This window comes from Miniopterus schreibersii (assembly GCF_964146895.1).
Source record: "Miniopterus schreibersii genome assembly, chromosome: 16".
NCBI lineage: Eukaryota > Metazoa > Chordata > Mammalia > Chiroptera > Miniopteridae > Miniopterus > Miniopterus schreibersii.
This window is the reverse complement of record NC_138116.1, coordinates 3,582,912-3,595,951: the sequence shown is the minus strand read 5'-3', so window position 1 is coordinate 3,595,951 and position 13,040 is coordinate 3,582,912. Positions and strand designations below refer to the sequence as shown.

The 13,040-nt window shown below is 56.2% G+C and overlaps 1 protein-coding gene across 5 annotated transcripts in view; it reads left to right on the top strand.

Annotated features, from left to right (window-relative positions):
- TMEM94 (transmembrane protein 94) overlaps positions 1-13,040 on the top strand; it is a 45,658-nt gene that overhangs the window by 8,006 nt on the left and 24,612 nt on the right. For 2 of the 5 annotated variants that reach the window (XM_081161050.1, XM_081161051.1), the window contains exons 2-8: positions 350-479; positions 9,290-9,409; positions 9,720-9,847; positions 10,133-10,269; positions 11,778-11,980; positions 12,334-12,485; positions 12,840-12,942. In XM_081161050.1, coding sequence (XP_081017176.1) covers positions 456-479; positions 9,290-9,409; positions 9,720-9,847; positions 10,133-10,269; positions 11,778-11,980; positions 12,334-12,485; positions 12,840-12,942 — 867 coding nt within the window. In that variant the 5' untranslated portion in view covers positions 350-455. Of the gene's footprint in view, positions 1-349; positions 480-4,115; positions 4,368-9,289; positions 9,410-9,719; positions 9,848-10,132; positions 10,270-11,777; positions 11,981-12,333; positions 12,486-12,839; positions 12,943-13,040 lie in introns of those variants that run through there. The other 3 variants (XM_081161049.1, XR_014000476.1, XM_081161048.1) reach the window with 3 other exon arrangements.

Sequence of the window (13,040 nt, the reverse complement as noted above, 5' to 3'; positions counted from 1 at the left end):
GCTGATAAGCCAAGGCTTTTCCTGTCGGGGGTCAGTGAGTGAAGATGCACACATGGGAGGAAACATATGCACCTCTGAAAATGAGCATTAAAAGATGGAAAGCTTGCACCCCCCTCCCCCAGCATCCTCTTGACACCCTCTCCCTTCTGGGCTCAGAGAGTGTAATTGGTCCACAGCTAATGGCTGGGGAAGCCAGGCTCTGGGACAGGGCTGGCCGGGGCCCCTGTGGTCAGTGGCACCACTTCTCCATCTGCCATTGTGTTGTTTGGATAATGCTGTCGTGTTTCACAATAGCCACCCGTTCCAGCCACCCTGACTGATATGATTTCTCTCCCCTTTTCCCCCCCAGATGCTGTGACTGTGACAGAGTCACCGGGGTTTGTTCATGTTGGGGAGGAGCCTTCCTTTCGGAGGTGACCGCACTCATCTGGGCATGCCTGCAGTACTCTGGGCCCATGGACCTGAAGGAGAAGCGTGCGGTAGGCCATATTCCGTTCCCTTGTGGGTATCGTCTGTGTGTCTGTTGGACTCTCCCTGCTTGTGTTTGCCTGGGAGGGCCTCCTTGGGGGGCTTTAACCCAAAAGCGAAAGAAGGGCAAGGCTCTGGGGCTTGTGGTGTGTGAATGTGCTCCCCTCTGAGAGGGTGCTAGGCTCAGCTGGAAAGCAGAGCCTCAGGGAGCCGTGCGTTCAGGACGGAGATCGACCAGCTCACACAGCAGCAAGGCAGCGGGTGTCTGATTTGGGTTGGCTCTGAGCCAGTCTTTCACTTCTTGCCCAGGGGTGTGTAATTCCGTCTGTTTGCTCTTCGCTAGGGCTCTGCCCCAACCTGCTGAGCCATGTTGAGTACTGTTGGGCACCATCTCTGTGGTTAGAGAAAAGCTCCCCGGTCAGACTGCAAACACAGCTGCGCAGTCAGCAGGAGGTGAGCAGCTGCGAGGCCAGGTCTCCTCCTCCCAGCCTGACCTCAGGTGCACGGGCCTCCAGGTACACCGTCTCTGCATCAGGCAGACTTGCCGTCAGTCAGAGTATCCCTCTCCTGGGCAAAGGCGGCCCTCGAGGAGGTCCTTTCGTCTCCTGCTTGGACTTCTGCCACACCTTCTAACAGGTCCCTCTGTCTCTGACTCCTTTTTCTTCGTGGCTATCAGAGAAAGCTATTGAAAATGCAGAGCTGACCTTCCGTCACCCCTGCTCAAAAGCCATCAGTGGCTTTTTGCCACCTGCTGAAACTTGTAGTGTGGTATATAGAGCCCTCCATAGTCCTGCTCCTGGCCACCGGCCCCGTGTCCCCAGCGCCCCCTGCCTCGGGCACATGCTCCACATTTAGGCAGTTACCCTAAAAGGCTCCCCATCCTTTTTCCTGGCAAACTCCTACCATTCTTTCTTTAAGACTCAGAGTAGGCATCACCTTCTCCTGATAAAGCCTCCTTCCCCTCTCCAGAAGTCCCTGCTTTCAGCATCACTGACCTCCACCATCATGCTGGCCACACTGTGTTGAATAATCCACCTGACCCTGGCTCTTAGCATAGTCCCTGGCATGTAGCAAGGGCCTGGTGAATATTTATTAACTGGAGCTTATGGATAGTGATCTTCTTGCCAAAGAGACCTTGGGAAGTCTGGAGAGGGAGCTGTTCCCTCTGGGGGTGCCTGGCTGAGTGCTGACTTACTCAGCTCCAGGCTTCATGTGCCCCTGGACTAGCTGTGGAACAGGCCTGTGGACCTGAACTTGAAGCAGGTTTGTTCGGCGTCCTGTTCACAGATGCCTCTGGCTGCTCTGCAGGTGTCTATCCCAGCAGTGATTGGCACACAGGGAAAGCTTCACTTGCCTCTCCCCTAGCCTGGGTGCAAGACTGCTGCATACAGTTGCAAGGGTTATGCACTGCTCAAGTCCAGGGAGCACCCCCACCTTCCCCGAGGCTATGATTTTGTGTGATGCGGTGGCCTGCCTGGGTGAGGCTGACTGTCCGGAAAACAGAGGACAGTATTGTGCTCTGGTTCCAGCCTGTTGCTGAAGCACCAGTTCCTCATGAATTGGGGAAGCAGGGTTCTGTGACTGGGGGGCTGGCTTCTCTCTCAAGCCTGAGGAAGAACACTGGAGAGTCCAGGCTGTCTAGTTCTCAGGGACCATTTTTCCTGGAGGATTTGTCTTTTTTCTCCTTTCTCTTCCTGGATAGCTGACCTAGAAAGCATGTCACCAGCAGCAGCAGCCGTGTTTATGGAAAGCTTCCTTTGGGTTTTTTGAACTCTGGGCACTGGGGAGGTGGCCCCTGGCTTGGAGAGGCTTATGGTCTAGTTGAGCAATTGCTAATACAAGCAGCTAATAGAACCTGATGGGCTTTGTACCTGAGGCACCTTGCAAGTTGTGTAACTGGGCTTCTCAAGATGATCGCTGTGGCCTCTGGCAGTCAGGGCTTCTTGGAGCAGTGGGAGAGGGAGAGCCGATGGTGGTAGTTGGTGGTAAGGGTGCCTGCCATTCCCTGCTGTAGCCCAGGATCAGTTTGGCTATTGCTGATTGATTTTCTGCACCCTGTCCCCCTTCTCTTTGTGACCTACCCGTTCTCAGTGTCCCCTCCAGAGTCTCCCTGCCCCTGCCTCCAGTCCTCCAGCCCATGGTGGATGTGCAGAGCTGCCCTTTCGCCCGCTGAAGTAGGCAGTGTGGGACAGGCTTCCAGCAGAACACTGGGGTGGGACCCTGTGAGCTGTTATTTCTAGGGCCTCTCACACAGGAGGGAGAGTGTTTGCTTAGTCCCTGGTTCCCATGGAGTAGTGCCCTAGTAGAAAGCTAAAGGGGGAGTGCCACCTGCGAGCAGGGGACAGGGGACAGGAACCTGTCTCCTTGCAGTTTGCTAAGGCTGCAGCCTGACTGCACAGGCAGCAGCCAGCCTTGTGGTGGTTGCTCAGAAGCTGACCCTGCCTCCCCCTGGCCCACACTTTGGGGAGACTTCCTGCCCGTAACCTCTGGACTGCAGGGGCCCCTCCTTTTCTTTCCCACTCAGCCCTGGGTTGGGGGGGGGGGCGACGATGACAACACACCCACAGGGAGCTGTGCTGGAGAAGGGGGAGGGGAGAAGCTGGCTGGAACTCTTCCCTTTGCTGCAGCCTGAGATAGTGTGGTGTCGTCTAGGAAACGCAGGCCCTGGAGAACATGCTCAGGCTCCAGCCCGCGCTCTGTGGTTATTGGACCATTAGGCTGTTTCCTCTCCCTCTGGGTTTTGCAGCCCCATCCTAAGGATGGCCTGGACGTGGGCAGAGAAGTTTCCTGTACAGTCCCAGGACCTTTTGCCCTCCTTTGCCCAGGGGAAGTGCTGACAGCTTCCTGTATGTCAAACTCAGGGGCCCAGAGAGATGCTCAGGCTCTGTTGATGCTCTGGGAGGTGCTGAGACAGGAGCCCCAGGTCACTGACCTCCGCTTTCCGCCCTGGGGTCTCCTGGTCCCAGCAGCACTTAGGCAGCTGCTGGCATTGAATAGCGGCTGTTCGGATCCAAGTACCACCTGGTGGGCAGGTGTTGGGTCCTAGGTGTTGGAATGCTCCAAGGCCCTTCCTCTTGGAGCTGGCTCTTCCCTCTTCTGCTGGATTCTTCTGCTTGCTCCCTGGCCCCTGCTCTGCCCTCCTAAAAGTCACTGCTTCAGACCTCTCAGTGGCCGGTCCTTCCCCCTCCTTGCAGGATGTGCTTCTATTAATAACTTGCAAGTCCCCTCTCCCCTCCTTCCTGCAGCTCTCACTGTGGAAAGAGCTGTTGTTGGCTTGGCTCCATGCTGGGAGTCTTGGGGATTTGGGGGAGTCCTCATGATGGCAGGCTGCCCACACTGGGGCCCCTAACCCTGTCCAGTGACTTGGACCAAGGAAAGGTAGTCTGGGAAGGAGCCCAGGTGCTTCTTGATGCCTGTTGTTGCCCTGACAACAGCAGCCATATCCTGCACAGCTCCTCTGGGCCACCCACCCCCTTGGCTGCGTGTTGCCCCTCGGCTCACCCGCAGTGGCCTCCTCTACGAATCGGCCAATCTCTGGGACATCTGGCAGAGCATCTACAAACTTTCCTCTCAGCCCCCTCTCTCCTCCCTCCCTCTCCCTCCTCCCAGGGCTGCTGTGCAGCCTGCCTCCTCCTCTTCCCTCCCTCAGTCTGCAGCGTGACTGGAAATAGGTTGAATTAATCAGCAGATTGGAGCTCCACTGGGCTGCATGCGCGGTGGCTGCAGCACCAGGTCCTTGCTCCCTGCTCTCTAGCTCTCTCCCCTTTCTCCTCTCTCTCCCCACCCTCTCTCTTTCCCTCTCTGAGGGCCGTGTTGGAAGTTCTGTAGCTGACTCCTTGTGGCTCATGCTCTTTAAGCAGGCAGAACTATGGATGCCCCTTCAGGGCAAGCGCAACAAAGTGAGTATGCCAGCATGGGTTCACATTTCTGTTCCAAATGCGTGCTCCCTGCTTTGTGCGGGAGGCTTTGGGGTAGCGGTTGCCACAAGCCTGGATGCCCACTGGAGGCAGCTCAGATTACGGGGTAGCTAGGACCGTGGAAGGAGGCTGGGAATGGAAGCCAGAAAGCCAGTGTGTTTCAGGATCTGCCAGCCAGGCTCCCAGGTCACCCAGAGCAGGACTGAAGCCAAGTTTTCCAGTGGGGCATCGGTCTCCCAGATACTGGGACCTGTTCTCCATTCAGAGGTGACAGGAAGCTCTGGGTCTGGGTGCTGGCCATCCTTGGGGCCAGTAAGGGGGCTTTTCTCACTGGACCATAGGGGTCACTGAGACAGGGGCAACCAGAGCTGGGGTGGTTTCTTCCTGGGTCTTGGTGGCTGCAGGCAGAAGGAGATGGGTGAAGGTGCCAAGGTCAGCCTGAGCCTGGAGAGTGGGGAAGGGAGGAAGCTTGAGGTTTTGATTGGCCTGGCTGTAGACAGCGTCGATTCATGTCTGGCCAAACTCAGAAGAGATTTATCATGACTGCTACAAAACACCCTGGTGTCTAGTGGTTGGATCTCTGCTTCGGTGATTCAGGCTTTATGTGGCGTCCAGCTTTGGGTCCCATCCCCACCTGTGTTGACCAAGAAGGCTGTGACAATTGGGACCAGGCATAGGGGCCGGCACATTCTAATTAGTGGTTATCTACTGTTGCTAAGGCCAAGGGTCAAGGTCTAAATTCATAGCCTGTCTACCTGAGCCTAGGGGACTTTGATTCTGCTTGCTCCCAAAACAGGTGGAGCAGGAAGGAAAAGAGCGTGTGAGTCCTGAAAGGACAGGGGCTGGGCGCTTGGGGGCTTCTGGCTCTAGGCCACCTGAGAAACCTGAGGAGGGTGGTGCCGAGAGCACAGGTGTGTTGGCTCGTTAGACAAACCCATATGCTCAGCTCTGGGCTCTGCAGAGCTGGTCCTGTTCAGTAGCAGATTCCTTGTGGTTCTGATTTGACAGGGTTCTTTCACCCCCTGCTGCTCCCCAACCCCACAGCCCTGCCAGCATCTCCCTCAGATAATGGAACAGGGAAAAGCAGCCCAGGGCTCGATGGGGCTTTGCTGCCAGCCTCTCCCAAGCCTGAGCTTCGCAGAGCCTTGAGTTGCTCTCTCTTGGGTCCAGTTGAACCTGATCAGTTAAACCAGTGGAATTGGGTTGGTTCTACCTGCAAAGCTTCAGTGTAAGTGGAGAAGCAGGGCCTGGCTTCCCCTCTGGCGGAAAGGCTTCGTGTAGCCATCACTTCTCGCCCAGGGGATGGCCCTGGAGGCGCCTGGTGGTGCGGGTTTGGGCTTTCTGAGCATCTGCAAAGCAGGAAGTACCTTTGGGTACTTAAGGCTGGGGCAGATTTTCCTCACCCTTTTTGGTCCTGGTGGGCAAGAAAAGCTGACCTTGGACTGCACAGTATGACTTGGGTTCTTGTTTCTCAAACAGACTGTACCCATCTTTGCACAGTCGCCCCGTTGGTGCCCAGCCTAACTCATGCTTTGAAAAGGGTTGGCAGAGCCCGCTTGCCCACCGCCCTTTCTGAATTTCCCTGGGAAAGGGTAAAGGTCTTCCAGCAAGGTCTTCCTTTGCCTTGGCTCTTGCACCATGAGGGAGAAAAGCATGGAACCAGGAGAGAAACAGGGACTTTTCCTGGGATTGGGCCCCTCCTGCCAGAGCGGGGTGAGGTGTTGCCACTGGGTGGCCGTGGCAGTTGGGTATGCGGGGTTGGGGCATGGAGAGTAGGCTGGCTCAGCAAGCTGTGTCCCTGCCCCAGGGCCAGCCTGTGCGGGCAGGCATTTTTTTGGCTGGCATGTAATTACAAAATGCCTCATTTTTCCTCTGCCATGCTGTCTTTAATCGTTAGTCTGGAGTTGGTGCTCCTGGCCAGACACAACATGCGGGGGCAGATGCACGCAGTCAGCTCTGCAGGCACCCTCCCGCCTCCACCAGCCCTGCCCCAGAGCATCTGCCCTCCTATAGCCCAGACTTCCCGCACCTGACAGCAGCAGCCCACAGGTTCTAGTAACCTGGGTGCAGAGAGAAAGAGCACGTGGATGGCTGGGCAGGGGAGGAGGAGGCCCTGGTTTGGGGCACCTGGAATAAGGCAGCAGATGTCAGGGCAGCCACAGGGCAAGCAGAGGGTAATTGCTGAGCGTTCAACTTCTAAAGGCCTGGCTAGAGGGGGGACACTGCTCTGGCTTGTGGGTGGCTCCTCTTAGCCTTTCTCTGCCTCCCCAGCCTGGTCCTCATTGCAGACCTCTTAGCTCGCTGGGGGACCTGCAGCCCCGTAAGATTTGTGGCCCCCTTTTCTTTCTGTCATCCCCTTGTAGACCTTCCAGAGGCTTCCTTCCCTTCCATGTCGAGAGTCACAGAGGCAGGTACAGCCCTCAGCCTTACCTGACGCTCATTCATCCTGGACCATGGCCTCTTGAGGAGGCCCCAGGATCCCTGCCAAGGGATGTGGGTACTTAGGAGTTCAGTGTTTACCCACGCTAGGGTGTGGGGCCCCCTGCCCAGAGGGCTGTTTCTTCCTGATCTCAAATAAGCAGTTCTCCCCTCAGGGACGAAGCAGCTCTTATCTCCATAATCCCCCAAAGCCACAGTGGAGAGTGGAATCAGGTGAGTTCTAGGCAAGGGATCTGGGAGGTCTTGGGGCCAGGCTTTCTCGGGTGCCTGTCATCGTCCCCCGGGCCAAGGAAGCTGGCAGTAGGCCTGGGTGAGAGCTCCATTCAGGTGTGTCCTACCGAGGCAGGTCTGCAGCCACGGGAAATGGCCCCCCAGTTCAGCATCCTCTTTTGGTCCTGGAGATGTGTGTCCTGTGAGGGGCGAGGCTGCCAGTGGCGGAGACAGGCAGGAGGAGGAAATCCAGAATGTTAGTGGGCAAAGCCAGGGCAGACCCCAGGAAGGAAGATGGGTGATAGGGGTGGAGGTGGGAGGGCAATGGGCCAAGGCAACCAGGGTGTCCCCAGTCCAGCGACTGTGGTCAGGGCTCAGTAGATGACCCCAAGTCCCATTCCTGGTGCCCCAGGTCTAGGGCTCCTCTCGCTCAGGAACATGTCCTGGTGGGAGCTCATGTTTCTGCTCTTCAGGTGGGGTTTGTGTTCCTAGGACCCGCCCCCCCAGCTGGGGACCTGTGCATTGGATTCAACCTGGGATTGGCCTTACCCCCAGAAGTTATGATTCAGTAGGCCTAGGGTGGGACCTGGACATTCATGTTTTTAAAAGCTCCAGGTGTTTCTGCTATAGATCTTGGGTTGACAACCCCTGGTAAGGTATCACTGGGATCTGTGTGCTACCCATATGCATTCATTCATTCATTCATCATTCACTCAGCTGGTATTCGCTCAGCTGCTACTGTGTGCCTGGCACTGGCTTAGCAGTTGGTGGGAGGGGTGTGGAGATGGAAGAATTTAGTACCTGTTTTCAAGGAATTGGCAGTCTAGTGGGAGAACCAGACAAATCTATAATGACAGTTCTTCACGAGGCAGCCTGTGAGCCAGACTGCTCAGGGTGCTATTGGAATGCAAAACTCTGCCTATAAGTGCAGCCCTGGGCTTAGGGAACATTTTCTAGAGCCAGTAATGTTTGAGCTGAGTCTTGAAGGAGAGGTAGCAGTTATCTGGGCTGGGGAGTGTGTTCTTGGCTGAGAAAATACAAAAAGGAGTGTGGCCTGCATCAGGAAAGGCAGGAAAGGAGCTACAGGAGCCGGCAGATAGCGGGGCTTGCGCAGGACCCTGGGCTGGACTTTAAAGGTGAAGGAGGTTAGGAGGTCAGTCATGTACTTACTCAGGCGGGGAGCTGCATTTGGTCTCGACAAGGTAGGGACTGAAGGTAGCAATTTGGGGGGTGGGAGGGGGAGGGTGGGGTTGGAGCCAGGGGGATTCCAGCTCTGGCCTGGGTGCCTAGCGGGATGGTGACTGCAGGAGTGCAGATTCTGGCAGGGATGGTCAAGTGGCGATTTCAGGACATGTGGACTTAGGTGCCTGCAAGACAGCTGTGGGGCAGCTCAGCACACAGATCGGAATTTGGGGCAGTGGTCAGGCTAGAGGCTAGATGGAGGTGTGAGTTTATTGGTGGTGGCTGCATCCATGACTGTGGCCGAGGTTCTCCTGGAAATGTACACACCGTCGTGAAGATGTCGTAGGATGGACAGAGTTGGAGGAGAAAACAGGAATGGGGGGTTTCAAAGAGGAGAGAGGCCAGACCAGGAGTCACATAGGCCCGTGTAGGTGGTCCCTAGTGTCTCATAGGGGACTACCCTGCCCACCATCCGCAGTGAGAAGGGAGTAGACATAGCTGGGTCACCGTCCTGTCTTGGGAACAGCTGCCTTTTTTTCTGAGATTGCATCCTTCCTGGTGTTACATGTTGCAATCCTTTCCTTTTATGTAATGGTGGTTACAGAAGATGGTTTTTTTCCCCTAATTTTTTCTCTGGACAATTTTTTCATTGTTCACTGAAACAATGAAATGCTAGTATCTCCATGTTAGTCCTCTCCCCATATATATATATAAAACATGGGATCTAAAAAGTGGCAGCAGTGAGGCAGACCGGGAGGGAGGTCAGCAGTGACAACAGCCTGAGTGGGCTGGGGGATGCTGATGGCAGTGGGTGAAAGTCTAGTGAAAGGTGAGTTAGAAAGCACTGAGTATAGGAAGTTTTGTTTCTGTTTTTGTTTTCAACTTGTCTTTGAAGAGTAGGAGACTGTACTAGACTGTCCTTTGGTTTGGTGGAGATTTAAACATGCTTACACCCTGAGGGGCCAGGGCTAGTGGAGGAAGACGTGAGGATTCAGGAGGAGGGAGGCAGGGCCTGGGAAGGGAGAGACCTGGGGCTTCCTGGAATGTGCTGAGCGCTTCTTGCTTCTCTGCAGGGCGAGCCCCCCGTAGCCCTGGGCCTTTCCACCCAGAAGGCCCTCAGCATCCTGAAGGAGCAGCTGGAGGCGGTTCTGGAAGGACACCTGAAGGAGCAGAAGAAGTGTCTCACCTGGAAGGTAGGCCAAAGCCTGGTTGGATGGCAGAGAAGCTTGGGGCCCATTCTCGGGGTGATGGGTCACCCTGTTGCCCTGGGTGGCAGGGCCCCACTGAGGCATCACTGAAAATCAGAAAGAAGTTGGGTTCCTTCCAGAGTGATCTCCTGACCCCTCCTGCTGGAGGAGCCTGACCGCTGGGCCCTGGCCAAGGACAGAACAAGAAGACGGAGGCAGCCACGGGGGCTGGGTTGGGTGGGTATAGGGGGGAAGGCGGCCCCTTCCCACGTGCTTGACCCCAGCCTCTCACTCCTTGGCCCCTGTTCTTCCCCAGGAGATGTGGAGGAGCAGCTTCCTGCACCACAGTAACCGCTGCTCCTGCTTCCACTGGCCGGGCGCCTCACTCATGCTGCTGGCTGCGCTGCTGCTGCTGGGCTGCTATGGTGGCCAGCCGGCCGGCAGGTACTCGGCTCCTGCCCAGCCTTGCCCACCACGGGGTCTGGGCCTATCCCTCTCCTGCTCAGCAGAGTCTGCCTTCCCACCTAGGACAGCCCAGGGGAGAGGGGCTGCTTCCCCTAAGCTGCCCCACAGCTGGCGCCTGAGTCATTTAGGGCTCTTCAGTCACTTGGCTAGCTGGTGGCAGAACCAGATTCGACACTTTTCGGGAGGACTTGGTGGGGTGTGAGTGTGGAGCCCAGCCCTGTGTTGGCTGGGCTGGTGCGAGTAGCCCCCTCCTCTTCCTGCCAGCCACGGGGTGGAACTGGTGAATGCCTCGGCGCTGTTTCTCTTGCTGCTTCTCAACCTCATCCTCATCGGGCGGCAAGATCGGCTAAAACGTCGGGAGGTAGAGCGGAGACTCCAAGGCATCATCGACCAGATCCAGGGTGAGACCGAGGGTCAGACATATTGGGTGGGAGAAGGTGCCTTGTGATGGGTTGGAGCCTGAAGATTTGCCCCAGCACATAGGCGTTGCCTCTGGTCAGCATTCTGGGGGCTCTTGGCATCGAGGAAGTTAGCAGGAGGCCCTGCCCTCTTTTGAGCAGGACATTGAGAGCTGTGGGGCTGCTGTGGGTACCCAGGCAGTGGCCTGGGCAGGCAAGAAGGCTAGTGGCAGCCCAGTTGGCTTGTAGGCTTGCTCTGCCAGTTGGGAGACTAACAAGGAAGACCCTCTCTCCTGGTGTGAGGACAGTCGAGATTTTCTCTTCCAAGCCTGCCTTGTCTGATGGTACTGGGCGAGGGGAGGTGGGAAGGTGGACCAGACAAGTCTGAGATACCTGCAAGAACTGGGACAGAGAGCCAGGAGCCCAAGGTGGAGCAGCAGCCAGTTCCTGAAGAAGGGAATCGCTCAGGCAGGCAGATTTCTGCTCATCCAGCCACTCGGCTTGTGCTCCTGAAGTCCCAGAGGTGGATTGACTGCATTAGGCTCTTTTGAGAGATGGTGGTTCCTGCTTTCCAGGAGTATGTGGTCTTGTAAGAAAAGCAGCACCTCCTCTTCTGAGACCTTTCTCTAACAGCATTGGGCAGTGGAGGCTGAAGTGCTTAGTGAGAATCTGATATGATTAGCTCATCACAGCCTTGTGTTGGGTACTGAGAGTACCGGGAAGATGGGCTCTGCTCTCCGGGAGCTTAGTCTCTTGCTCATGAACCATCAGTGGCTCCCTCTTGCGTATCACAGCCATTGCACGTGGCTTCCCAGAACCTCTTGCACAGGCTCCAACCTTCCTTTCCAGCTTCTTCTTTTGCTTCTTGTCCTCCTGTTAAAACTACTCAGCACTCTCCAACCCATTGAGGACTTCCCTGTCTCTGTGCCTTTGTCCTGCTGTCCCTCTGCCTGGCACGCTTCTTCCTCGCTGTCTCCAGCTGACAGAAATCTTGCCTGTTCTTCAAGGCTCATCTTCAGTATGTGCTCTTCCCTGAAGCCATCTCTGATTGCCCAGCTCTTCTGTGCTCTTGCAGCTCCGGGATCTTTCCTGACACTCTTAGCATGTGTGTTTGCCTTGTTCGGAGTTATCTGCCCTTGTGTCTCAGTTCCCTTCCTAGATTGTGGCTCCTCAAGGGCAGGGACTGTATTGTCCTCACCTTCTACCTTTGTACCCCCACGGGGCTCAGCACACCCTTCAAAGCCGTCATCAGTGTTATATCTGAGGGGAACACGGGTACAGAGAATAAGAGCTTCAGGTGTTCTGAGGAGGTGGAAGTGCCTAGCTGAATGGTTGGGAAAGGCTTCACAGGGGAGTCGGCCTTGAGAGAGGAGACGTGTTGGAAAGAATGGCTGGGCTGACACAGGATTTCAGAGAGAGGTTTCATTGGCAGGCAGAGCTCTGTGGTGTGTGCTGGGTCTGGCTGGTGTGTGGGGCCCTGGGTGAGGTGGTGTTCTTTTTCCATTCTCCAGATACCCTCAGGGATGGCAAGGAGATCAAGTGGCCCGATGCCATGTATCCTGACCTCCACATGCCCTTTGCACCATCCTGGTCCCTGCACTGGGCCTACAGAGATGGACATCTGGTCAACCTGCCAGTTAGCCTGTTGGTAGAAGGAGACATCATAGCTCTGAGACCTGGCCAGGAATCGTTTGCCTCTCTGAGGGGGATCAAGGTAGCTGAGGCTTTTCTCCTTCCCTGGAAATGCTGTGGGAGAGTCCACAGGCAACAGTGGGAGAGCCCCAGGCTTAATCCTAAAGCTTCCTGGCCAGCTTATAGGCTTCCTGGCACTGGCTCCAGGGGAACAGAGAAGGGCTGGGACGTCTTTCTCCACCTTGGCCTGGTCTTTCTTCTGTGATCCTCAAGCTACCAGGAATCCAGTCCCACAGGCCCCACCTCAACCGACTCCTTGCTCACTGATGGTCCCTAACCCCATGAGACGTCTCTACTTAGCTGGGACTGTCAGGGAAGGGTGGCCTCCGATAGAAGCCTTTCACTGCCCTCCCCCCTCCCCTTTGTATCTGGCAGGATGATGAGCACATCGTCTTGGAGCCTGGAGACCTGTTTCCCCCTTTCTCTCCGCCCCCTTCCCCCCGGGGAGAAGTGAAAAAAGGGCCACAGAACCCCCAGCAGCACAGGCTCTTCCGCGTCCTTGAGACCCCTGTGATTGACAACATCAGGTAGGGGTGCTGCCCTCCCTTTCTCTTGCCCTGCCCCTGACCTCTCCTCTTCCCCAGTGCCTCTTTGAGCAGGGGGCAGGTGACAAAGAAGGAGCCTGTCCACACTGAGGCCCTTAGGACAGGCTTCCATGTAGGTTCCTCTCTTTAGTGTCTTGTGAGCATTCTCAGACTGGGTGAACACTCCTCGCCCAGTCAGAACTCTGAGGGGATGGTTCTGGAGGCCAGCACAGCCACTCTTCCAGGGGCCACTGGCTGGAGCTGAGGAATTGCAAGGAATCTCAGGCCTCAGTGATGCTCAGTGAAAGTGTAGGTGTCTCGCCTTTCCCCTGAGCCTAGGGTCACCTCTTTCTGCAGATGGTGCCTGGACATGGCCCTGTCCCGCCCCATCACTGCTCTGGACAATGAGAGGTTCACGGTGCAGTCGGTGATGCTGCACTACACCATGCCTGTGGTCCTGGTGCGTGAGGCGGGGCTGCAGGGGAGAGGGAAGCAGGGGAGCCTCAGAGCCAGCTCAGCTGAGCGTGTGAGTGGAGACGGGTCCCAGAGTGAGACAGC